At 46.7% G+C, this 25,259-nt stretch overlaps 1 protein-coding gene across 2 annotated transcripts in view; it reads left to right on the forward strand.

Moving 5' to 3' along the window:
- Nucleotides 1-25,259, forward strand: part of LMF1 (lipase maturation factor 1) — a 205,741-nt gene that overhangs the window by 135,184 nt on the left and 45,298 nt on the right. For both annotated transcript variants that reach the window (XM_087733851.1, XM_087733849.1), the window contains one exon: nt 5,977-6,144. In XM_087733851.1, coding sequence (XP_087589977.1) covers nt 5,977-6,144 — 168 coding nt within the window. The remainder of the gene's footprint in view (nt 1-5,976; nt 6,145-25,259) is intronic.

Below are 25,259 nucleotides of genomic sequence, written 5' to 3' on the forward strand. Positions count from 1 at the left end.
GGCTGGGGAAAGGAGTTAAAAATGAAACAGCAGATTTATATATATAAAAAGTAAAAATATATGTTCTACATCTGAAGTTTATTTAGGTCCTTTGGGAGAGTGGCGCGGCACTACGTCTCTACTAAATTGCCAACATTTTATGGTCGTGCTGGCACCGAGTCAAACACACATCTCCTTGGCTTGGCTTGCTGTCTTAAAGCAGGCAGATTCCAGTATGTTTTTCTATGAACTGAATATTACTATTGACTGGACAAGGGAAGCTCTGCCCAGCAAGAACATATAGGTAACTTTTCTTTTTAATAGATCTATCAAGACTTAATTATTTTGATATTGCGTTACTGAAGAGCCGACCCCTTGTGACCCACACAGACATTAGATCTCTGTGCATTTTAAGACAGCTACAACTTTTTAATTTTTTCTTATGATTTTATTTTGATTGGAATCGTATTAGTAATTGGGAAGTTTCAAAGGGCCTATTTTTAACTGGTTAGCTGTTGTGTGTGCAAGTATGTTAGTAGCATGCACGTGGAGCCTTGTGCACATGAATGTATGTATAAAATATACCTGGCACAAAGTACTGCTGGGATTTACACAAGAGACTGAGCAGTTCACTGCTCAGTTTCCTTTCAAAACCCTTGCCTACATGTGTACCTTTGTGCGAAATCGCTACGTTGTTCATCAATCAAGGTTGCTGCACATTAGAGGGCCCACCACAAAGCCTCACCGACCAGGAAGCAGCAGCTCTCCATAATCTCCCCCTGTTATGAAGAAGGGTGTTTTGCAGGAGTCGTTGGTTACTGTACAGCACAAGACGGTCTGACTTCAGTCAAGACATGCATCTTCCCACACTTCCCAGCATCTGCAAGTGACCCAGTTTATCTCCTTTCTGCTTGCTGCCTCTTGCTCTTCTGCGCGCGGCTGGGAAGCCGTTTCTGCTCGGGCTTGGGAAAGTGGAGCTTTGATCTGCAGATGCGTAAGGAGGAAGGGTCAAGATCTGAAGCAGAATAGACTGGCAGAGAAACAGCCTGTTGGATCATGTTGATCAAATTATGCTCTGTGATGGAGAATCCTTTTTATTTTTTGGTCCAAAGTACAAGAGAACTGAGAGCTTTTCTTTGAAGCTGAGAAGATGATTTCATGCCTCAGTGCCTTGGGAAGCCGGACAACTGTGCTTTACAGTTCATCTGTACCTTCCACAAATGCTCAGGAAAACATTCAATAATACCGCTCAGCCTGGTTTTCCAGGGTACTGCTCTTCTTCACACCTTTCTGCTTGTGCCAAAGGCTTCTCTCTCTTTTGACTGTTGGAGCATCCGGTGCTCACAAGCCGTTACTGAAGTGTCCGTTGTGCCAAGTTAATCCTATTTCTTTTGACCGAAGAGTTGTTTCCTCTCAACATTTATTCATATTTGCTGTTGTTCCATTTCCTTCTGTTTTTCAAGATTTTTCTGCCATTAAGTGCACTCAGATTTGATTATTTTGGTTAAATAGGTGCCTTTCAATGGGAAAAGAAATGATAGTATTTATAGTGTATAGGAATATTTATGGCTTGCTTTGTTTTTCACCAGGACAGATTTCTGTGATAGGCACCCAGGGTGATGTTTTGAAAGGCTGTCCTTAGTGTCGTTTTAATATTAATGCCAAGTATACTTTTGGTTATCTGAATCAATAGATAATCTGAGTTTACCGTATACAAACAGGTACAATAATGGATTTTTTGTTCACCTGTTTGAAACTGATTCATTCATAACTTGCTTCTGTTTTTTAAAAGATGCCTTGTGAGTTTGAGCTGTTGAGGTGCTCAGATGAGCGAGCAGATACAACAGAGGCTCCTGAAGCCATGCCGCAGTTTACTGTGGTGTGGAGGAAGGTAAAAAACCCATCATTGCAAAGGATAAAACTTATTTGATATATCTCTGGGCTCCTCCTCGTTTGTGGTCATGAGAGGACAGGGTCTTCCCTACCCTTCAACTTCACACTCCCGTGCTGCACAGTTACTTGCATGGGAGTTGTGCCACTCATGCTATAAGAATAACATCCCCAGCCCTGTCTGAGCAGTGGGTTGTTCGAGGACAATGTGGGACTTGTTTTCATGCACACATGTAGGAGAGCCTGGAGATTTCCCTAGGCTGAGCTGGGGTATCTAACACTGGGATTAAATACTCCGTCGGAGTTTATGTAATGCCATACCAATAAGGAGGCTGAGAGGAGAGACCATGTGCATTTACAGTCCCAGAGAAGAGCATTTACTCTGGTGTATAATAGCCTTCTGTTGGGTTTTAGTAGCGTATAGTTTAGTAAATTAGGAGTCTTCAGGTACTTAGCACTTTAATGGTTCTCACTAAGAACATAATTAAACCATAGACCCCTTAGGGAGAAAAAACAGTTTATTGTGCATATTTTTAGAATCTGTTACCAGCCCTCATAAAACGTGGTAGATACAAGCCAGAGAACATGCCTTAGCTGGCGACCCAGAATTCATTCAGCAGCCCCCGCCGAGTGTCGCCCCGCAGTCACACGTTACAAATCTGCCCCATGAATTATGGAATTAATTTTCCCCAATCTGATTTCAAAACGCATTTGCAGCGCAGTTTTTCTCCGGCTCCTGAAGGTGTGAGGGAGGCAGAAGGTTTATTATATTGCACCTCGTGCTGACACATAAAGCCGGTTTTTGCTAATAGTTTTTTTATTTAAAAACATTTTATGTTTCACAGAGGTATCCAGAAACAGGGCTTGTTGGAGACAAGGGCTCTGCTCTGTTCCTCTCACCGTACGTCTGCCTTGGGCTTGTTTATTTAGTTGCATCTGACTTGGAGCTGCATTCTTCTGTGTGTGTGTGTCAGGAGTTCACAGTTCTCAATGTAGAGGAACTCCTGGCTGCTTCCTAGAATGCTTCTCCTTGCGAAGCAGCCACGAAGCAAAGCGTAAAGCTCAAAATCCCCAGTGAAACAAGCCGGGTGAAGTGATGCTGGAATGTTTTTCCCTCCTCCTGTGCTCTGACACCACCGCCTCCAACATCGCCATGATGTTTCCGTAGGAAACGGCTGCAGTGGGAAAGCCCTAGGCGTGCCTGTCTTGGGCAAGCATCCTCTTTAACTCCAGCAATGTGCCCTGGGTGCTCTCCCCCAGCCCCAGCTGGGTGCTGCGCAGCAGGACCCACCAGACAGGGTGGCGGGTGCCCCCAGCACCCCTGGGCAGCGGTCGACTGGGGCGCAAAAAGAAACCAGAAAGCTTTCCAGCATCACAGGTGCCTGTGTTCAGTGCCGCAGTGATTCACACGTTGCTCTGGGTCTTTGCTCTTGCCTCAACACCCCTTCCTGAGTAAACACGGCTTTCTCCCCAAGAAACCTGTGCCGCGCTACACCCATGCTCGCAGCATCTGGAAGGCATTGGGAGGAACACACACACACAGTGCTCTCCTCCCCCAGCAGCCTTTTAACGGATTTCTGATACATGCGAATCACTTCTCTATCGCTGTGCTTTGTTTTACGTACTTCAGGTTTACACGCCAGAGAAGTGGCTGCACCGGTGGAGAGGAAGGGTCCCTTACTGGTAGTATCCCCAGAGGCTCCATTGCCAGCACTGCTCTTATCAAATGCATTTCTTTCCCTCTGTCAAAACAAATGCTGAGGAACCGTGTTATTTGTGGTGTGTCTGCCGCTGTTTCAGAATTTCAGTCTTGCTTGTCATTTGAGTTATGTCGCCTGTCGCACAGCATTGCCCCCACTGACACCGTGATAGTGTCAGTGCTGATAAGGTGAAGGATGGCAATGCCATAGCACCTGGGAGTGAATTATTAACCCACGCCAGATTTCTGTGCTTCGCTTCTCCTTTTTCCCCATTTCTACTTCAGGATAAGAATTAGGCTGCTGCTAAAAGGCATGAACTGTGGCAGACCCAGCTTGCCAGCCTGGACTGTTCCCACGTGAGCCCGTACATGGCTGCTACATGAGCCCAAACCAAGAACTTCCTTCTGCTTCTTGTCCCACTGCAGTGGGACTAGAAGCAAGAATTTTATCTTTCTGCCCTTAAGCACAGCAGAATGGGGGGATGATATCTTGAGTCCCAGCCCAAAGCAACAAGTGGAATTTGCTGGCTGTGGTTGGCCTTGATAGATGAGGGCATCAGCATGAGCCTGCGTGGTGAAGGGGAAGGGGGAACCAAATGGCATGTTCAATAGCTAAGGATGGTCTTTGCTTTAAAATTAAACAGTGTCAGCCCAGCCCTGCAAAGCCACAGTCAAATGTATAACTGCTCAGTGCCATCACATTATGAGATTTAATTACATATGTAAGTAGGTATGTAATTACATGCGTAATACTGCCTGTTCTCCGTGGTACCCGGCCATGAGTGCTGCCTCCGTCGGATCCAGGCGCGCCTCTGCAGCGCACTGCCTATGGGGAAACAGGCGGTGGCTGCATCCCGAGAGAGGGTAAGCGTGAGTGCCGCCTTTCCGCAGCTCTGGTGTCTTAGAATCAGGCAGTTATGTGCTGGAAACCGGCTCATCTAGAGCTAAATGTTACAACCTGTAGGGCTGATACCTCATCTAGGTTGGTTTTGGTTAATGCACTTTAAAAAAAAAAATAAATAGAAGAAGCCAAGAAAGCAACCTGCCTTTTTGGAAGGATAAAAGCATTTCTCAGCAATTTGGGATCAAGGTAAAAAAATCTCTTTGTGAGCCTCCCTGACGTTCTGGGAATGCTCAAGAGCAGTCCAACAAGGAAATTAACTCAAAACAGGTCCCATGCGGAGGGGAAGGACCCTCAGTGGCACCTGGGGCTGCTGCTGCTGCCCTGGGAGGGGGGAGCCCTGACCTCCCACCCCCTTGCCGGGCTGGACTTGGCAGAGCTCCTTGACCCCGACACCACTTCATCCGGAGCCCGTGTCCGAGGAAGGAAGGATGCGGTCTCCTGTCCTAAGGGGTTACAGCAGCCTCAAACCCATATAAAGCAACAACTTTATTAATCCCAGCTTTGCTAATAAGGAATTACAATAGTTGTGGGATTTGGCAGTGGAAGCACACTCAGTTGCCATGCATAGTACAGTATTTTCCCTGTTTTGTTTGTATTTTTGATTTAACTACAAATAATTTAAAGATGTGTTGTGTCTCCTTCAATTAAAATTTGCATCTTCATCCTCTCGTTTTTTGTTGCAGTTTTGAAACAATACTAAGGAATTTGAGCTTGTGAGATATGCTAAGATAAATTGTGAACTTCTTTCTTTTTTGCTGAAATTTCAGCATTTCTAAGGGTGGCAGTTACTAACATATCAGGATTTGGGTTTGTTTCCTTTGTAAAATTTGCAGCTTTATTGTATTGGATGGAAGATCTCCCAGTGTCAAAAAATTTCAAGCTGATAGAATAATAATATTGTCACAAGGCCAGTATGTAAATACCTTAAACCAATATAGCATGTTTAGAGGAATTACATTTTCCTTTCCCAAATTACAATTTTGGAAAGCAACTCTACCACCACATTTATTTCAAATTTAAACATTTTGAAAGAATATCTCCTAGGTTTTGAAATCTGGTTTCCATTCCTGGCTCTGTTTGACCTACTGTGTGACCCTGAGAAAATCTTTTTCTCAGTTTCTGTATCTGCTTAGTTGCTCTGATGATCTTTAGCACTCATGCAGAGCGATTTAACATCCGTTGGTGTTGAGATATGTGTAACATTTCAGTATTAAATAATAGTGGTTTTAATTTAAGATGAGTGGGGTTTGGTTATGATGAAAAAAGAGAAAATTAAAACTCTTGTTTTTTAGAAGATGTATTGGTTTAAAAATTCCTTGGGTTTGCGTGAAAAAATTGAATGAGGTAATTTTCTCTGAAAAGAAGTAAGTGCCCAGAGGCAAAGGACAGTTCTCCTGTGAGCAAACTTGGTGAAAGAAATAAGGAAAAAGGCCAAGAGCTCTGTAGCTCCCCCTGATGATGAGCCTTGGAGGGGGACTGATTCTTTTTTTCTTCTATCTTTCAGACGCAGCCAGTGCCCAATCCCATCGCCTACTTCATGCATCGCTCACCGTGGTGGTTTCATCAGTTTGAGACCCTGGTCAATCACTTCATCGAGCTGGTGGTGCCATTCTTTCTCTTCCTGGGACGGCGCATGTGCATCGTACATGGCCTCTTGCAGATCCTCTTCCAGGTGAGATGCTCCTGGGTTTGCTTCCTAAGGGTCACATCTTTGCCCAGAATGGAGCAGGGGGAGTTCAAAGCATGTAAAACCTCTCCCACTGCCTGTGCCTGCTGCCCGGCAGCTGCCTGCGGCTGGGGGCTGTAGGGCAGGCTGGGACCTGGATGGCCAAGATGCAGACACACATTCCTAATGCCAGCCCCGTAACCTGCAGCAAGGACGTGGGCATGCATGCCAGGAGCAGTCATGCTGCCATCGTGGCAGTGGTGTGGTTCGCTGGAGCCCATCTTCTCTGAGCAGGAGCAGCATCCAGAGGAACTGACTCAATTGGCAGGTCAAGAGTTCAGGCTCAAGTGAATCAAGATGATTCACAGCTATTAATTGTTGGCTCTCGGGTGGTTCGTGCTGGCGTGGCTGCTCTTAATGTGTTGCTGGATGTTTGTTTCCCTTGCTGCTGGGTTGGTTTCCATTCACATGGATGGCAGAGAAATGTCAGCCCAGGGCTAGTGCAAAGGGTCTGATCCTGCGGCTGTGGACAGCTGGGATGAATACTTACAATTTCTCCAAAAGTTTATTTTTACAGACATCTTTCACCCTTTGAAGGGATTTTTTTTATATTTAGCATTCAAGGGCTGTTCTTTATATCTGCAAATGTTTGAGCTGTTTTTTACAACCATCAGATTTACTGAGCATAGGTTCATAGTGAAAATAATTTCTTCAAAAATTAATGGCATTCGTGTTCCAGTTGATTTTGTTATTTTTTTTTTGTACATGAAATAACTAAATCTGTGTAAAAGTCAGAGGATAGAAGCTTCTGCATATATACTTTCCTAGACCATGTCTGATTTCTCTCGTCTCTGCCCCAGTATAATTCAAAGAGCACATTAAACCCCAGCCACTCTGACTCGCAGAAGCGCAGCTTTCAGCCCTTGCTGACTGCAGTGTTTGTTCAATATCATTTCAGCATCATGAAATTCATACTAGGTAGCTCTTACTGGTTCCTGTAAATACATGTAATGATTAAACTGGAGAACAGCTTATAAACTGTATTGGTAAACCACGAAAATGGTGATCAGATTTTAAAGGGCTGACATAAAGGCCGCAGGATTTGTGCCCTTGCAGATGCCTGCTCTTTCTCCTGCTCCCGAAACACATCCCGTTGTGTCTGGGTACCACTGTACATACAGCTTGTACCTCTGGTCGCTCGGCACACCTTTTGGTGTCAGGTTTGGTTTTGTTGGGATTGATCTTCTCAGGCAGCTGGAGGTCCCAGCAGCGGGGCAGAAGAGGTCTTGACCCAAAGAGGTCTCAGGGCATTTCTCCATGAGGTGCCAGTCGTGTTTGTGACAGGCATCGCACCTGAGGTTTTCAGTGTCACTGGGAGGATTATATTCAGCCCAACCCTAAAAAAACCTGCTCTTTTGTCTCACAGACAAAGCAAAACATCCCGTCTCTGTCAGCTGCTCATTGCAGAAGGAGGTGGGTGTTGAGACATGATGGAGCATGGATTAGCAAGCAGGAATTATGAGTGGAAATACTTCTGCATGTAAGGCAGTGTAGGGAGGATGGTGATGTCTCTTTCTAAGGCGGGTGGACCCAGAAAGGAGCAGGACACACCACAGTGAGTGGCCTCTCAGAAAACAAAGCCACGTTGCCAAATTCCAGTTTTGGCACAGCAGCCCAGTCTCTGGGTAGAGCTGTCGTGCTCTGCTTGCTTCTGCGTTGGCAGAAAAATAATAGTGTGAGGGACTGAGATGACGATGCTCCGTCTTCACACCTCTGCCAGAAGCAACTTCCATGACTGAAAAGCCTGACCAAACGCTCCTCTGTCATCCCCTTCTCAGCTCTGAGTTTCTCCGTCCTTGCTGTGCCCCCAGGCAGGGGCCAGGCGGGGACACGCAGGGGATGTGTCCCAAGTCCCCAGCCAGGGCTCTCTGGCTGGCGCACAGCCTCCAGCGCCCTCACGGCTCCTCCAAGGGCCCCTAACGAGCAGCATGACTGTTTGTGTGCTGGGGGACTTCAGACGGAGCCAGTGGGATCTGAAAAAGCCAACTACATACAATAAAGGCTCATAATGACATATTGTAAATGCATGCATCTAACCACCCTTTAATTGGCGCTTTATTGATAGTTCGCAATTACTGACTTATTTCTATCATGAGGGGAGTCTGCAAAGGAAAAAAGGGTCCCAGTGTAAAATGCAGCTCTGGTGCATTTATAGCATTTCAACAAAAACCTGTTTATTTAATATTTACTACCCTTTTCTTCATTCAGAATGACTTTTATTGACAATACTTCTGCTCTGCAAAGGAAGCAATAAAGTTTAATGTTGATATACCACTTAATTCTGCTTTTCAAGATTTGAATTGACATTACATGCAAGTTTTATTGGACATTTTATAATTGTTATTGGAGTCATGGTGGCTAGGTTGAGTAAGTGTATTTTTCCAGATTCCAACTGGCCTGGAGAATATTGCTTTGTCAGTAACCCAAAAAAGTTGCGCTTTAAAGAAAAAAGTCTTTTTTTTTTTTTTCCAGTGTGAACTTATTCTTCTTGCCTAGTTCACATTTGTAAGGAAAAAGGCTTAGTGAGTTTGGAAACGTCAGAGAGGAGGGGCTTGGCAGCACGCTGGGGGGATGGATGTCTGTCCCCCACTGGATTCCCGTGGGGTTGTGCTGGTGGTGCCACAGGCAGACTGTGCTGGTCCTGGTGTGCCGGACCATCCTGGGCCACCTAGTGTGCGGGAGATTTGGGTGATGCCGACTGAAACACAGTGCGTAGGCACGTCTCTGCACCGTCCCCTTCCCGTGCTCGCCCACCCACCTGTGTCCTCACAAGACCCAAAGCAGGGAGCTGGAGGAGCCGGGACACCCCACAGTTTTGGTGCTTCGTGGGCATTGATGTTGCTGTGATCTCGGTTTGGGGTCTGCCTGCTCTCATATGGGTCCCCATAGCTTGAGCTTCCAGAAATCTCCCCTTTTGGCTGCTTTTTGATCTCGAATAAATCGAAGAGTCTTACTTATTATAAGTCTCTCAATATAAATAGTCTTTGCTTAAAAAAAAATAATCAAGGAGTAAGTTGAATGCTGGCCAGTTCCCATTAGAAAAATCGTTATTCATTGTCACTAACCACCAGATTGGGGAGGGCTTTGTGATTTACAGCTGTGGGTGTAGTTTTTGCAGGACATCTGCACACAGAGAGATTCTCAATCAGACTGTAGCACCCAGAGCATGTTTACCAGGATCAAAGGTGAGTGGAGAGAAAATGTCATCCAAGATTTTACAGCCAGGCCCCATCAGCTGCTTGTCCCCCAGACAGGCTGCGGAAGAGCTCCCCAGCCACCAGCACAGCTGCTCACGGTCCCAGCCAGGGGCTCAGGGCTGGGGACCGTCCCCACGGTGTAGCATGGGGGTCCCACCGGGCTGCCTGTCTCATGCACACCAGGGACAGTGAGAGCAGGTGCGTGTCCTCCGCACCAGTGACTCCCTGCTCCTGAGAGAGAGGTTTGAATGGGCCGCACTGACCTTGTCGTTAATTGTTGTGTGAAACCCCAATCTCAAGGAAACTCTGTGCACTGAAGAGATGGCCGTGGAGGGGAAGCTCTGGGACCTGGCACCTCCAAGGTTGAGGAGCCATTCTCAGTCATACAGCCAGTGCAACCAACAGGGAGGTTCATGCTCAGTGGGACTAAACAGTTTGACTCTGCCCATCTTGCTTTGTGCCATCACACATGTCCCAAAAGCAAAGACACCCAAACTCCTGTCTGCACAGGCTAACATCACCCCATGAGGCTTTTTTCTCCCTGTAGTGTCTGCTGGGATATCAAACCCCTTGAGTTTCTGAGACCCAAAGTAGTGCATCAACCCATCCCACCTGCAAGGGAGCCTGCTTGAAAGATCTCAGCCGGCATGAAAGCATTAGCAGGTGATGGTGGCAAAACCTCCCCTTTAGACTGTCTGTGCTGAGAGCATCCTTTTGCATTTAGAAAGAAATCTTAGATGAAGGGCAGCCATTTATACAGGATCTCCAAGGTAAATATGCAGCTTTGTTTCAAAAAAACATTCTTTCTAGCGCTTACAGTATGTAGAAATCCAAATCTAAAACAGAAATTAAACTAAATGGGCGTTTAACTTTTTAATATCGTTAGGGATTTATTGTAAGCAGGTGCCAGACTTGACGTGCCGAGCAACACTGCTGCAAATTGTCTCTGCCAGGAATAAAGCTGGAGGAGAGACTTGTAACTCAGCTCCTTCCCTGCTCAGCTCTGCACTCCAGCCCTGTAAAAACAGGCTGGTGAGAAATGGCCAGTCTGAGCTGCAGAAACCTCCAAATAAACCTGAGGTGGAGTTTGCCATTTGCTCATATATAACTGAGAGTCCTTAGAGTTTTTGAGAGTTTGCTAAATATTCAAAGTTTTTTGGTATCATTTATTATTGTCCTTCCTGGGGAGTACAGGCGCATTTTGTAGCAGCTATGTAGAGGCACAACCGTGTTTGCAAAGATGCTAATGTCTGGAGCAGGGACATTTGCATCCCCTCATTAGGATTAACTTTCCAGTGCTGGCGTTGGGGTTTTGGACACCTTCTCTAATTCATAAGAATAGGGTTGTTTTCACTGGGTGTTTCTTGATGGTAGCAATTGCATGTGATATTCACTTAACGGGATGGAAATCCAGCTACAGATGGTTGCAGTGGCCAAAGTTTTACAAATCACTTTGACAAATGATTCTTTCATTTTGAGTCTGATGGTACCAATTGGCTGATTTTGTGGTAGTGTTGAGGTCTGAGCCTCAAAAATATACATGTAGATCTGAAGCACCCCAAGGTTCAGGAGAAATCAAGTCCAAAATGTGCTTGTTAGTATCTGGAGGTGGAAGAAGAGGTCTTGGAGGGTCTTGGAGACCACATATGAGGTCTGGACCCTGTTATTCTTGGTTCTGTAGAAGCATCAAGCCAGAGCCTGCCCATGCCCTAAGGAGCTTGTGGTTTTAAGGGGGAGGGAGGATAAAAGTGCTGCGTAGGGAAGGCAAGACTTTTCCCACACATCAGTGGCATAGGACCCCTTCCCACCACACCACCTATGACAGCTTTGTGTCATCTCCCGTCTCTCCTCGCTGACACTTCTATCCACTGTGCACACATGGTCACCTTTGTGCACCCATAGGTCCGTCCCTGCGTTCAACCACCCGTGGCCAGAGAGAGCCGACTACCAGTGTCCGTGAGTGAAACCAGAGAGGGTACAAACCCACGGCCTTGCTGCTCTGTGGGTGTTTCGCTGTTCTCTGGAGCTGGCTCCTAAAACCCTGAGGCTGCATGTTTTTCACGATGTCTAATGCACAGCTTACACCAGCAAACGTATTTCTTGGCTCCTTAAACCAGGCAGTAAAATTACACTGCTTGGCAAACGAGTTGATGAGGGGAAGCGAGAGGAAAGCCAAAAAGCCAGGAAAAAGCCACCTTGCCCCTATGCGCTGGCAGGTAGTGCTGGGTTAGAGAGCACGGCAAGGAGGCTGCAGCACCCGGGCGGGAGGGGGCTGAGGTTTCTTACCGCCGGGAAGTGGTTTCGGCTGTGCCAGATGGGAAGGAGCTTCAGTATCACAAAGGTAAAATCCAGAAATAAATAAAATAGTAAATGGAAAGTATAAAGCTAGCACTGTTGGAATGGCAGGATCATTCCTTTGCTTCCACAGCACTGTTCTGAGTCATAGACATACAGGCACAGTTTGGGGTTTGTAGGATGCAGGGAGAGTTTTAGGCCTTCAAATCCTTTTGGATTTGAATGAATTTGGGGAGTCTGACTCTTTTCCACGGCCCCTGAAAAATCCTGGCACATCCCCCTGAACGGAGCACCCTTGTGGCTGGGGAGCTCCCAGACCGGGGACATTCGTGATGGAATGAGCTCAGCCCGCGGCGTCACACGTCAGGACAGCAGTTCCCCGAAAAGCCTTGGGGTTGCCAGTTCTTCACTGCCACTGGTCCTCCTCCCACGGAGGTTTGGCCATGGGCTGAAATTCGGGCTGTCCCAGGATGTTTTTCAGCAGGAGCCATATATAAAGCAGAGGGATGACAATGCCAAGAGTGAAGCTGAATTCCAGCCTTGCGGAAGGCAAAGATAAAACCTCCGCAGCCAAAACCCCCTCAAACTCAAGAGCGCTGACAAAGAAAGCTCCCGAGACAGCTCTCGGGGTCTGGCCAAGGAGCTGTGCGGGAACACAGCAGCTTTACGAGCTGGTGGAGGGCCAGGGGGAAGGACCCGCTGAGAGGGAGCCCCCGGGGTGGGGGGGCTGCGGCAGAAACCTCCTGCAGCAGAAATCTCCGGCTCTTTTCCCTTGGAAAACAAGCTTTGAGCACTACCCTTGCCCAGCCAGGCACTGCACCAAAGACACGCAGCCCCTGCACTCCTTGGAGCTGGAAACATGCAGGAGAGTGGGCAGCAAAGTAATTTTCCTTTTTTTTTTTTTTCTTAAGCAGAAACCAGTTGTTGAATAGATAAATCTTTTCTGCCCTTTTTTTACCTTGGCTTGGGCAAACCCCAACCTCCTGAAAATTTTGATGGAAACAGACATTTTCCTCTAGTTGATCCTTTTCCCATCTCCTCTCCAAGGTTGTGCATGGGAGGCGAAGCAGGGGTTTTCCCCCCCTCTCTTTTGGGAGGGGAGGACCAAGACCCCTGCTTCCACCACTGCTGCCTCTGCCATGCCACAAGACATTGGAGGGATGAACTGCCCTTTCCAGCCACACACGCGCAAATTAAATCATGCTGTTGCAGTGCCACAGCTGCAACATATTGTGTTGCTGACTTAGGAGGTAGCAGAGGTCACAGCAGCAGCCCAGAGAGAAGGAACAAAATTTAAACAGCTCCCCCCTTCCCTGCAGAAAGTGTCTGAATCCAGTGTTTGTTTTCACTTGTCAGATACGAGCTCAGTTTTGTTCTTTTTCTTATGCTGGTGTAAATCAGATGTGTCTCCAGGAGGATTATCAGGGTTACACAAGTCCCAGGCTTGTGACAGAGGAATCAGGCCCTTCGTTTGTGCGTTAATTATGCACCTATAGGCCATTTGCACTGCTTAAGTAGTTGCTTTTCTTTATTGATGCAGAGTAGTGTTGTTACCTTATGAACACGTTGTGCATGAGAATAAAGCCACTGCCCGATTCGCCATAGGAGCCACCCCAGGGCTGCTGGGAGGCAGCAGCCAGAAAATTCGCATCCATTCTCCACTACTCCCATAGACATGGGCACCATGAGTACCCTTGAGTTAAGAGCATAAAAGAGACTGCAGATGATATTCCTCCAGGTGATATCCCCAGGCCAGCCTCTGATTTCACTTGGGAGATGCCCCACGAGGTTGGATGCAGGGAGTGTGGTCCCCCCGGACCAGCGTCACTGGCAACAGCATCCCTGGGAGGGTGCGAGCGAGTGGGTGTTCGCTGCTCGGGCTGGGCAGCAGTGCAGCCTTTCCACTGTGAAAACAAAGAGGAAATTCAGCCTTCAGGAAAGTCCAAATTTTGTTGATTTTGTTGTGGTTTAGAAAAAAACAACAAACGGAGAATGTCCCAGGAAAATTAACAGCAGAACATGAGTTTGCTGCTAGGGGAGGAATGGTCTGATGGAAAATAATTTTGCAGCTCAATTGTTTAAAAATCTGCTTTGGACTCAAGTCTGAGACGGAGGATGCAGGGAGAGTGTTTTAAAAGGTAGTTTGGGAACCTTGAAGCACTGGACTGGGATTATGGAGATTAATCATCATTGCTGCCGCCTCTGGGTCGGTCGGGCCAGCCCTGCGCACCCGTCCCGGTCCCATGGGCGAGGGGCAGCTGGGGTCCTCCTGCCCCTCGCTCGTCCTCCAGCCTCCTGAGTTCAGACCTGGCGTGGCTCCAGCTCGGCTTTTCTCGACAGCAAAACAAAAGGAATGTGAAATCAAAGGAGTTACAGGGTAGATTTTCTGTTACATTTAAGCCACCTTAAATTAAATGCCAAGCTATACCCCCCCAAAAAAATATCCAACTTAAGCAGGCAGAACCCAAACTATTTAATCACTCCTGTATTTGATTTCACATCCAGCTTGATAATATCTGTTGCGAGGCGAGGCTGCTGTGCCAGACACGAGAATACCAGCACATACCACCCCAAATCAGTAAATAATGCTGCTCATATAATGGTGTCTGGTATTAGTTAGCAACAAGTTAAGTTCTTGCATTCTGCAGTAGTCAGAGTGACTTAGAAACACTTACTGTTAGCCATAGGAGTGCATTTAATTAGCTTCTGATTCAGGGGGCGGGGGGGGGGGGTGTCGTGTCTTTTTTTTTTTTTAAATCATTAAATAAAGTGTCACCCCTAGCCAGTGCTGTAAACTCTATTTTGATTGTGGCTGCAATAACCCCTTTGGGCGTCATTCAAATTGTACTAAACAGTTTCTGGAGAGTGCTGGTTTCTCTCAAAATAAACCAAAGTCCGGCTTTGACAAGCTCTAATGAAAAACAAATTGTTATATTACTTAGAAAAATAATTTGAAGGAAGTCTGAATTAGTTGTAAAGGTGGAAAAGGTTCAGCTACTTGAAAATAGAAATTTGGAAGGTATTTATTTTAACCATTAAGCCAGCGGCCTTGAAATACAGCCTTGTTTGTTACAGAATGCGCCTAACGAGAGACATGAATCATGCTGTTAATCAGTATGGGAACTTGATTAATTGGAAAGGGGACCGTCAGTGACTCCAACAGGCGGAGCCGCCTGGCAGCAGTGTGCAACGGAGCCCTGGAGCTGGTGTGATTTACCATCAGTCATCCTGCTGGCATGCGGAGAGAAACTTTGGAGGGATCCCACAGCCTTGGGTTTGCGGGTTGTTGCTTTTTTTTAAATTAAAATAAAATGTGGTTATTTGGGATACTGTCAGCCTTTGATTTTTGGTGCCTCTGCGTTTGGTTGTCAGGCTTGAAACGTGCTGGTTTTCCATGGAGGAGGGTTCAGTGTGTCTTGGAAGCATCTTGTTAAGATGTCCCGGGCCGGGATGTCTGTCGTCTCACCTTTGCTACTGATAGTGGTTTTGCTTATTAAACCCGAGAGTGAGATTTTACGCCCAGCTATGAAATCAGATTTGCATGGGAGGCCCCCAGGATGCAGACTGCTGCCGTGGCTATAAAAACGCAGCAGGAAGGTCCGTATTAATTTTCACTGTTGACTGGGGCCCTTGGTTTTGAGGCCAGGAAGAGCTTGAGTGAGTTTGGCCATCCAAGAGCACTGTTTTGTTTTGGAGCAGCACATATTTGCTCATATGGCAAAAGGATATGGTGGCAGGGAGGGGAGGGAGCATGCGGCCGCGCCAGAGGAACGAGTTCCAGCTGAGTTTCAGGTTTGTGGTGGAAGGTGCCACGTGTGTCACGCTGTCCCAGTAGCAGTGACACGCTTTGGTGCCGTATCATCTCTGTGCCACAGTAACCAGCATGGCCAAGCCAGGGAGACCCAGGGACCAGGTAGGCTCCAGTGGCCCCGTGTCCTTGGGCCTATTGCTAAGCACTGACGTTCAAAGATCACAGGTTAGATCCCCAAATTGCAAGATTTGCTTAAGGATAATGAAAATGCAACCAATTATGGCTGCCCTTGGCGTTTCTTCCGCGCTACAGCCTTCCAGGGTACTCTCAGGTCTCATTTTCTGTGCTGCTCTGTGTAGGCTTTACACCACTCTCCTCTTCGCACTACATGAACACCTTCCAGAGCCGTATTAAATGACATGGCTGACATCCACCACATGTGGTCCTTCCTTTGCCAAGGGAAGAGGCTGTGGAGTACTTAGGCTCCTAGGGCTCTGGGGCAGGGTGTTTTGTTTTTTTTTCCCCTATTTTAATTTTGCATTTGATTTTTGAGATTTCTTGCAGTCCAGAACCTTTGTATCTGCAGTCCTTTAGCAGAATTTCCAGGTGCTTGGGCTCGAAGAGAAAAATCAATTATGACGATGTTGTCAGTGAAACGATATGAGTTGGCGAGGCTGCAATAGCTTCAAAACATCTGCACTTTCCAGATGTGATTCGCTCGGTGCTATGCTGCAGTATTTGGGTCCAAACAAGGATGGGAGATAAAGTATGTGTTGCACATGTGATTGCATGGATGTGTAAGTGTATGTATAAAACATTATGTCTAATAAGAGCCAGACCAGCTATAAACCAGAGATGTTACTGAAGTCAATGACGTGATCTTGAACATGCACTGTTACGATATTTCCAGTGATGATTATTTATTTATGTTTAGGTGTAGCTACTAAAGCTAACGAAAACCATTACGATCCATTAGTGTTGCCCAAGCCAAAGGACTCACCCACTAATACGTGTCAAATGTCTTTAAGCTGTAGATTTATCCAGTTTCAGTGTAATGGCTTGAAGTGATGGTAAAGTTCTTCCAAGTTTAATCACATTTTCTGTACCTTGTTCCTGATCTGAACTGGTCGCATTGTGTCTTCCCAGCCCTTGGCTCTCACCAAGTCTTTGCTTTTCAGCAGGGTGACAGTGGTGGTGGTATTTGGATTTTGGTTTCTTTCTTCCCACCATCTAGATTACGGGACCTTTAAATAATGTTTTATATTCCATTTCAAAAAAGAAGAAATCAGAACAGCCTAACTGGAAACAGATGGCAGACTACGAACTTTTTTTAAAGGGAATTTATAATACATGTATTATGAAGAGAATCATTTAATAGTGTCAGATATAGATGTGTGAAGACAGAACGTGCCCGTTTGAGGAGCGGAAGGGGCTGAGAGCGGGCTGTTGCCTTAGGTGTGGTGTTCTTGGGGGTGAGGAGAGGATTTTGCTGCAGTTAACAGCTACAGTGAGCTCTCCTGGCTGAAAAGGCGGCTTTCTACCATTACTGCTCTTTAGTCTTTCCTCTGATAGGACTGTCTGTCACAGCAGTTTAAGTTACGCTCTTACCTTGGGTGTCTGGGTTCAGGTTAGCAAAGCCAGGGAGCCCAGTGGGTCAGAGCTCCTCTGAACAAGCTGTCCCCTCCATGTGTTGAAAATCTGACTCTGTTGACTCTGCCTTTAGCCATGTCCAAATTTCCCTGCAGAGACGTAGCTCTACGCATTTTCCTCACCAGCAGGAGCAGCAGGAGTCTTCCTTGGCTGCTGTGCCCACAGGGAGGAGTGTGCTGGGGGTGAAGGCTGGTGCAGGCTGTCTGCATCGCTATGGTGCATGCGTCAGCTGTGCTGGGACGTGGTGGGCAAAGACCTGAGCTGCAGATGCCAGCTCCTGGGCCAGATCTTCATTTGCTGCAATCAGGGTAACAGGTAAGTCCATCGAGACGTACATGTGTGCCCAGATGACACCTCCTGTCCTTCCAGGTGGTCAACTCATGTTTTTTATTAATTTGCATATTTCAAAAAGTGATTTTCTGCCAAGTTAAATTAGCACATCTTTTATGCGTGCGTATAGTTGGATTTAAGTACACCTCATGTCAGCTGGATGTACACCTGTTAAACTACCCACAGATCAGAGGTGCAAGTTTTACCAGTATCCCTCGCACAAAGATTGGATAGCTTTACCTAAAGCCATTAAAACGAATCCCATGTAATTTCAGAGTAAAGACAAAGCCGTGGAACTTGGTGTCCAGGCTGCTTAGGGATAGAGGTGAAGATGGATTTTGCAGTGTCCTGCTTTGATGAAAATAACTCATTTGCTTGTTCTGGGCCAAGTTGCTGGGTTTAATGTTTCTCTGTAATGATGCTGCCTCCAGAGAGGTTTTATTTTGATTTGGAAGTGTTGGGATGAGGATGCGGCCCTGAGATACTTTAGCCCACACGCAGTTTACACAGCTGTATTATCTGATTCCCCAGGCACCACCAAAGACATTATCTCTTTGGTGATGCAACAGCTAGAAATTGCAGGAAACCTGTGTCACTCGTTACTTTCATCTTCCTATAAAAACTGGGGTTTCTTGGAGCCAGTGACTCAGAGAAATCGCCGATTAGTGCAAGATGCTCTTCGAGCAGCTGTGGTTTGTTTGCCGCGCTGGCTGAGTGATGTTGCACTTGGACGCAGGCAGCGGTGCCCATCTCTTCCCGGGGTGTGCACCAACCCACGCGTGGAATGGAGACACTGCACGATGGTCAGCAGGGATCCTTGCCTGGAGAATTGTTTGCAAACCCCAAGTCTCACCTTTCCTTTCCCTGGGGTAATGTTGGCATATTGCAGAGAGTAATGGATTTTTCTTGCTGCCATAAACTGAGTCGGTGTCTGAGATCAGCTGAGCCTCAAGCCCCAAAATACCTTGTTCCAGGCCAGTGTTTGTAGCACGAGGTCTCACCTCTCTTGCTTTCCTCTGAGGGACTCTTGCACATTTTAGTTTCATCTCTGCCAGGAGCACACTGGCAGTTTGTCTGTCCACAGGAGGTGTTCTTGATTAACTGCTCATTTCACACATATGCAACCCCCTTTGAAGATGGGTTAAGCTAAACAGGAACAACATAAGTTTGGTCTGGCTTGGTGTCCACATGTGGAGCCATTCAGGAAGAGATATGGCACTTTAAATTTACACCCTACTTTAATTAGAAAAACTTGTAAGCACCGAGAAACCCTAGATCAGTGCCAGTTTTGCAAAGGCTGAGAAAGCAAGTGCGTAAAACAATGTTCCCTACTCATCACATCGGCACTTCTCTTGACTTGTGCTGGTGAGAGGAGAGATGAAAGAGAAAATCCCAGAGGCTTTCTGGTAGCCATGCAGCTGATTCATTCAGCTGATAAAGATCCAAGGATCTAAACCCTCTAAAAGCTTGAAAAGCTGGTTCCCTTCTATGAAACATGTTGTTACTGAACTCATGCTGGTGTTAGAGGAAACATCTACATGTGCATAGCACGGGTCTCTCCCAATTGCACAAATCATGTATACAAGGCAGTGCCATGGGAGCATGGAGAAAGTCTAGCAGAAATGCTCACAAAATAAGCAGTAAATCCTTACAGCAGTCTGGGAATGTTTAGTATCAGATTATGGCCTGTGTGGCATGGCAGAGTTGGTAGGGCACGTGGATTGATTTCTTGCACCTTGCGAGCAAGCAAGCAGAGAGGACGAGAGGATCAGGTATTTCGGAGGAGCCCATCTCCTTGCAATGGCGGGTTGCTGCTTGGCTGCTCCTCTTGCTTCTGGAGTGCCCCTGTGTCATCTTGGCTGGTTTCTGTAGCTTTTGGGTAATGTTCTGTGTTGAGTTTGTGCCAACAGCCCAAACTATAGCTGTTCTGGCCAGCTCGGCACCATCAGCTCAAGGTGGGCGTGAAGTCGCATTCACGGCTGCGTGTGCTCCGTTAACCTTTCTCCCCCAGGATGCCACAGAGCTTTGTTTTTCCTCTTTGAAGGTGTGAAAGCCCCAGGTCTGCTCTGAGAGCCAGAGGAGTGCCTGAGTCCACTGTACTGAAGCCATGAAAACGAGCAGATCAAATGAGGAACCAAAACCTCCCGCACCAAATGGTCTTTGTGAAACGCTCCCCCCCAGTGCTTTGTAGCAATGCGTTTCCTTTTCATCTGTGCCTGTTTCAGGTCGTGAGCCACAGAAATGGAAGTGACCCAACATCCATATACTCAGATATTCCCCTCTGCATCCCCCTGGGGTGCAGAAGCACAGCAGTTCTCATCTGCCTGGGTTTTCCAATGCCTGAAGTGTTAGGTAGTGCCTGGGAGGCACAGCTCACTCTAATAACTGTACTGGATGTTTCTTTGTGAAGCTCATCTTTTTTCTGGTAACAAGAGATTGATGAATTTATTTTCATCCTTACCTTAACAAATTCCTCTGCAGGAAATATTTTTAACTGATTTCCAATGTCTTTTGTGAATACTTGCCTGGATGCTTGGGTCTGTGCTGCCCTGTGCCAGGAGTCCTGAGGCTAGTTAGCATTCAAAGTGAGAGTTTTCCTCTATATCTCCTTTGTCTGTATCCTCCATCCTTGAGGAGACAGTGGATTTTGGAAGAGGTTAAATTATGAAAGCTCAGGTCGTTCTTCCTGACCAAAGTAAGAAGTTAGGGAAAGAGGGATTTGCTGAACTCTGCATTCCTATAGCACAAAACAGATTGGGAGAGAAGGAAGGACAATCATTTCTCATCCACCAGTCAACCATCACATCATGGTCTACTTCAGAGCTCCTGCCAGCTCCTGCTGCTAGGTGCTGTGGAGAGGTGCAGAAATACAGGGGAAGTAGAAAACTCAGAGCATAGTCAACATGAATTTAAAAATTTTGTCTGGAAAAACAAATCATACTGTATTGTTTGTTTGGATCGAGGTTGGGAATTAGTATGGCAGTAGTGGAGAATGGGAAAGGGATGAGGATTGCTTTTATTGCATCAATAATGTCATCTATTCCATAGCCAACCCTTGAAAACCAATTCTAATCCTCATGCAAATCCCTCTGTAGCAACAGCGGCAAATCTGCCAGTTCTCCTAATCAAACGCTGATCATTACTGTGGGCCAGAAACCTCAGAGGGAGCGAAGCCAAGGTAAAAGGGTCAGGATCTGGGGGAGGGGGCACTCCGAAACGCAATGCATCCAAATCAACTCTGTCTCTGTGATTCAGTGGGCAGATGGGATGGTGCCAGAGACACTATGGGGCCAATATTTTTCTTTCCTCCCTGCAGTGTGTTCAGGGGCAGACAGTGGGGTCCTAAAGAAGTACAGAGATAATTTTCCTGGGGCTTTTTAGAAGAAATGTGACTGCAGATAAGAAATGGAGCTTCAAAATGTTGCCATCCATCCTCTGTTCCTTCCCCCTTCCCCTTCTCCACCCAGCAAAGAAGTGGTCATCAGCTGGAGAGCCTCCATTCAGGCTGTTCCCTGCTTCTGATCCCAGTTGCTGTCAGTAAAAAGGGTTGTTGGTGCCTGCAGTATCTCTGCTGGAGGGTTTTCCTCTGGCCCCCATTACTGATTACCAGAGCGTAGGGGAAGGGAAGGGAGATGTTTTCATGGAAATCTGTACCTCAACCGACTTGGCAGCCAAACCTGAAACGGCTCGAGTCTTTTGCCCCCAACTTCATGTTTATGGTCAATCTGAAACTCCACCTGTGATCACCACATGCGTCCTCTGCAAGACTGCAGTAAATTAAAGCACAACAGGGAATTTTAAGAAATACATCCTCTTCCTTCTTGGAGTCAGGTTACATCAACCTCCGAACATCTGGACTCAGTGTCTCAGGGCTCCCAGAGGTTCTGCCGTATTAAAGGTTCATCTGCCTTTGTTAAATTCCCGGCCTTTTCCCTTCCTCATTGCCTCCTCTTGATTCAACATTGCTTTCAGTGTGGCTAGCCGTCTATATAATTGGTATTTTATGTTCAGTATGTAAAACACACCATGGAATTTTAGTTATCTCTTGCCATGGGTAAACACAGATCCGTAACCCATTGCCATTTACTGTGCTCGTGGGAGAAGTATAAAATAAAATACACTCCTTTTTTTTCAAAAGCCTAAATTCCTTCTAAGCTACTGGTTACCAACATCCTAAAAGACTGAAATATAATGTTCATTTAAAAAAAAAAAAAAAAAAGAAGCTATTCCCTAGCATTCCCTAGGTCACAAAAATGCATTTGTTGGTATGATGCCCCTTTGCTTTGAAATTCTTTTGCCTGATCTCCAGGTTGCCCTGATAAACAAGCAGGCTTTAATCACTACGTCCTGCTAATTGAAATGCAGAGTGCAGAGGTGGAAGCAAGCGGGTCCTGCCTCCTCCAACCGCTGGGTTTTGTGGAGAGTCCGGAGCAAGAGAGAGCTGCAAAAGCCATCAGGTGGCTGTGCAGGAGCTGTGGTCACCAGTCCGATGGTGGTCCATGTGGTCCCTGTTCAGAAGATAATGTTGAACTACAGCATCTCATGGAAATCGCCCCATCCTCACCCCCGGGGAGCGGCACGTCTCTGTGCTCACCCCCATAGCACTGCAACCCTTTAGCTGTTGTGCAAAGATCAACGCCCAGAAGGAAAATGCAACTCCAGCTTTTTGCTTTCTGCCTTTCAGGCATAGGCCTCAAGGTTTTAAAGACTTACATATGTGTTTCACTTGATGTGCTCTGAGTATTCCCATTGAAGTTAACTAAGTGGATAAGACTTTGCAGGATTAAAGCCAAATGAGTCCTCACCCACCATGCTGGGAAGTCTTGTTGAAGTGGGTCATTGGAGGGAAAGGAGGAGGAGGCAGTACCAAACTTGCCTCTTTCATTTTATGCTTCTATTTATTTAAAGGATATTTTTTCTAAGACAGCTTGGGGGAGAAAAGAAAAAAAAAGCCCCAGGCTGTGGTGTAACCACCACGGTCAGATGTTGTCATGACTACTAAACAAGAAACCTAATTTATAAAATGAGGAAAAACATATGAATGTGAAATAAAAGAGAAAAAAGAGAGCGACGATCTTAAAATATTAACTATGATGTAGAGAAAAATATAAACAGACAGAGTTAGGAAATTCCATAAGGAATATGACTTGTTTAATATTAATCATAAAGGAAAAGATTATGAGAGCTCCAAAGAGTGCCAAATGAAATGCTCCACACACATCCACTACTGTGATAAGAGTCCTTGCAGTGGTTTTCCTTGGCTGCTTGGGCAGTCAGTGCTCTCGGCCGTGCTCCCGTAGAGATGCCCTAGTCGGAGGATGCTTCAGGGATGTACATGGTGGTTCTGCTGCTTCTCTCTTCATGGTGCTTTTCTTCCCTTGCAGTACTGGTGCAGTGTCTAACTGAGTGCAAACCTCCATCCCGTCCATGACAGCCAAAATAATCTGTACTTTTATTTAAAATATCAATAAGCTGGGGAAAGTAATTGTGTTTGGGGATACGGAGGGATTTCTGTGAATGGATCAGGTCAGGAATGGATCTGATGTTCCTTAAGCCACAGCTTAACTGTCTTCCAAAGCTGAGGTCACTGCAGAGAAGCGGCTGGGCACATCCCCTGAGGTGTGTCTCAGGTGGGCTCTGCTCCCTGCTCCTGTCTCCATAGGTGCTGTGTCGTGCTGCTGCTCTTCTTGCCTCTGTCTTGCCATCTGTCCTCTCCTGAGTTTGGGAAGCACGTGGACATCCTGAAAGCAGAGCATTAGAGAAGTCCCAGATGTTCATGATTTGATCGCGATCACTCATGAGCTCACAGGCTAACAACCATTCCTTGTCCAGGGCAAGGTCAAAACAGGGAACCCTGAGGGTCTTCAGGACCAGGCTCACCCACAGTACACCTCTGAGGAGGTACCAGAGGGCTCCTTTGGCGCTCGTTGGGTCCATGCAAATACCTTTTGTTGTGTTGGGCTGGCACCACTCATGTGTTTTCTGGTGACAGTGCCCTGATGTGGCCCAGGGACCCACGACCACCAGCACCATGACAGCAGTGGTGCCACCACAAGACGCCAGAAAGGAGCTGCTCTGACCACAATTGCCGATGAGCGAGTACTGGGAAATACCTATGTGGTATCTCGGGTAGAAAATCCTGGGCAGAGCTGTAATTTGCTGCTTCGTTAAACTTCCCTCAGTCATGTCTGAGCTGCTCATGTATCTGTCACGCAGAGATTTCAAGGCTAAAATTGTGAATTGGGAGATTAATGCCTTGTGGCACGTCCTGTGCTCTATCGTGTAATTTTGCAGCGGTGGGGCTGGCTGTTCGCAGGCCACATTGGACCCGGCTCTCTGTTTGGCACTCACTTGTAAACATGCTGGTTTACAGAAACCGTAAGGGTTCCTTCTCACTGTCAGAAGAAATTAAGCTACAAAGCCAAACTAAAACTGTCCAAAACAATGTTGGACTGAAGTCCATAGCATGAAGGTCCAGGATGTAGATGGCCACCCAAGCCAGGACCTTCCAGGGGTGTGGACCAGATTGTCTCCATGCTGGAGCCCTCCTGCACATGTGAGCAGCGCTGCTGCCCCGCTCTCGGCTCACAAAGTGCCTTTCCTCCCGCTCGTGGTTCCGTGCTGCTCTAACCTGGCACTGGCCATTCGCAAGCAGCTGCATTGCCAAAGCATTAATCACCATGTTGATGGTGCAGTAAAACTGGACCAGCAAAGCTCTCTGCATCTTCTCCGAGCTCTCTGCATCTTTTCCCAGCTCCGTGCTGGCGTGCAGCAGCCCCCAGGTCTTCAGATCCCTGCTCCTTCTGATCATTGCCATTTCAAATACCGCTGCAGCAGCACCAGCCAGTGCCAAGCAAGTTCTGGGCTCTCCTGCTCTGTGTCTTGTTCCCCCTCTTCTTTCTTAATGTCACGCTAGCTGTCACCTGGCTCAGAAGAGCTCATTATTGCACTTTGCTAGTTGAAGCTGTTTGAATCACAGAACCAGGCAATACTGAACTCTCGCTCTCTCCCTCTGTTGACAAATCTAATTTGCTGGTGAATAATGAGTAACCTTTTAAAATCAGCCCCATGGCTGATGTTGATGCACTTGGTTTTTGTTGAATGAGTCACACGCTCGCTTTGGAGTGTAGGAACTTACTCACGGACAGGCAGCTGTATTTCATCCTCTGCTGGAGATTATTTTGAGCTGGAAAACCTCAAGCCCCATGCAGCTTTTTTCTAAGAGTGCATCTCTTCTTGATAAAAGTGCAGCTGCCATTCGGTTCTTGTCAATGCAAGGGCTCATTGCAGCGTTACTCCACCAGCAGTAAGGCTGTCTGGTGTCAGCTCGTCCTGGAATATTCTGATAGACATATATTTTCATTCCGCTTCCAAGGTTCATCTCATATGTAAGCGATCAGTGCAGCAGCATGAGCAGGGATCTCCTTGCAGCTGTGACCTTGAAAGTGGGTGGCATTTTCTGCTTCCTCTCCAGCATCCTCCGGGATCTACATTTCATGTGATCCCATCTGACACAGGCCAAATCTGTGCTGGGAAAAGTAGTATGATACTACCAGGAAATACCCATTGCACTAACCTCTTTATGGTTGAAATCTTCAAAGCTCCCCGTAGGAGACAGGCTCCTTAGGCCGCTTTTGAAACTGTAATATGCCATGTGTGCAGACAGCTACCTATTAGATAAATTGAACAAAGTTTATTCTTTTGCATATATCCCTTCAGAGCATCTTTTCTGTCTTCCTCTGCAAACCTAAATGCAGGGCTTTAGCTTCTTTTAAATGTTTGCATTACGATGTAGTAGTAAATGGACACAATCAGTTCCTGTATTGGCGGTTTATTTC

Source organism: Nipponia nippon, unplaced genomic scaffold (assembly GCF_047370975.1).
Source record: "Nipponia nippon isolate SJK-2023a ecotype South Korea unplaced genomic scaffold, ASM4737097v1 scaffold_5, whole genome shotgun sequence".
Classification (NCBI taxonomy): domain Eukaryota; kingdom Metazoa; phylum Chordata; class Aves; order Pelecaniformes; family Threskiornithidae; genus Nipponia; species Nipponia nippon.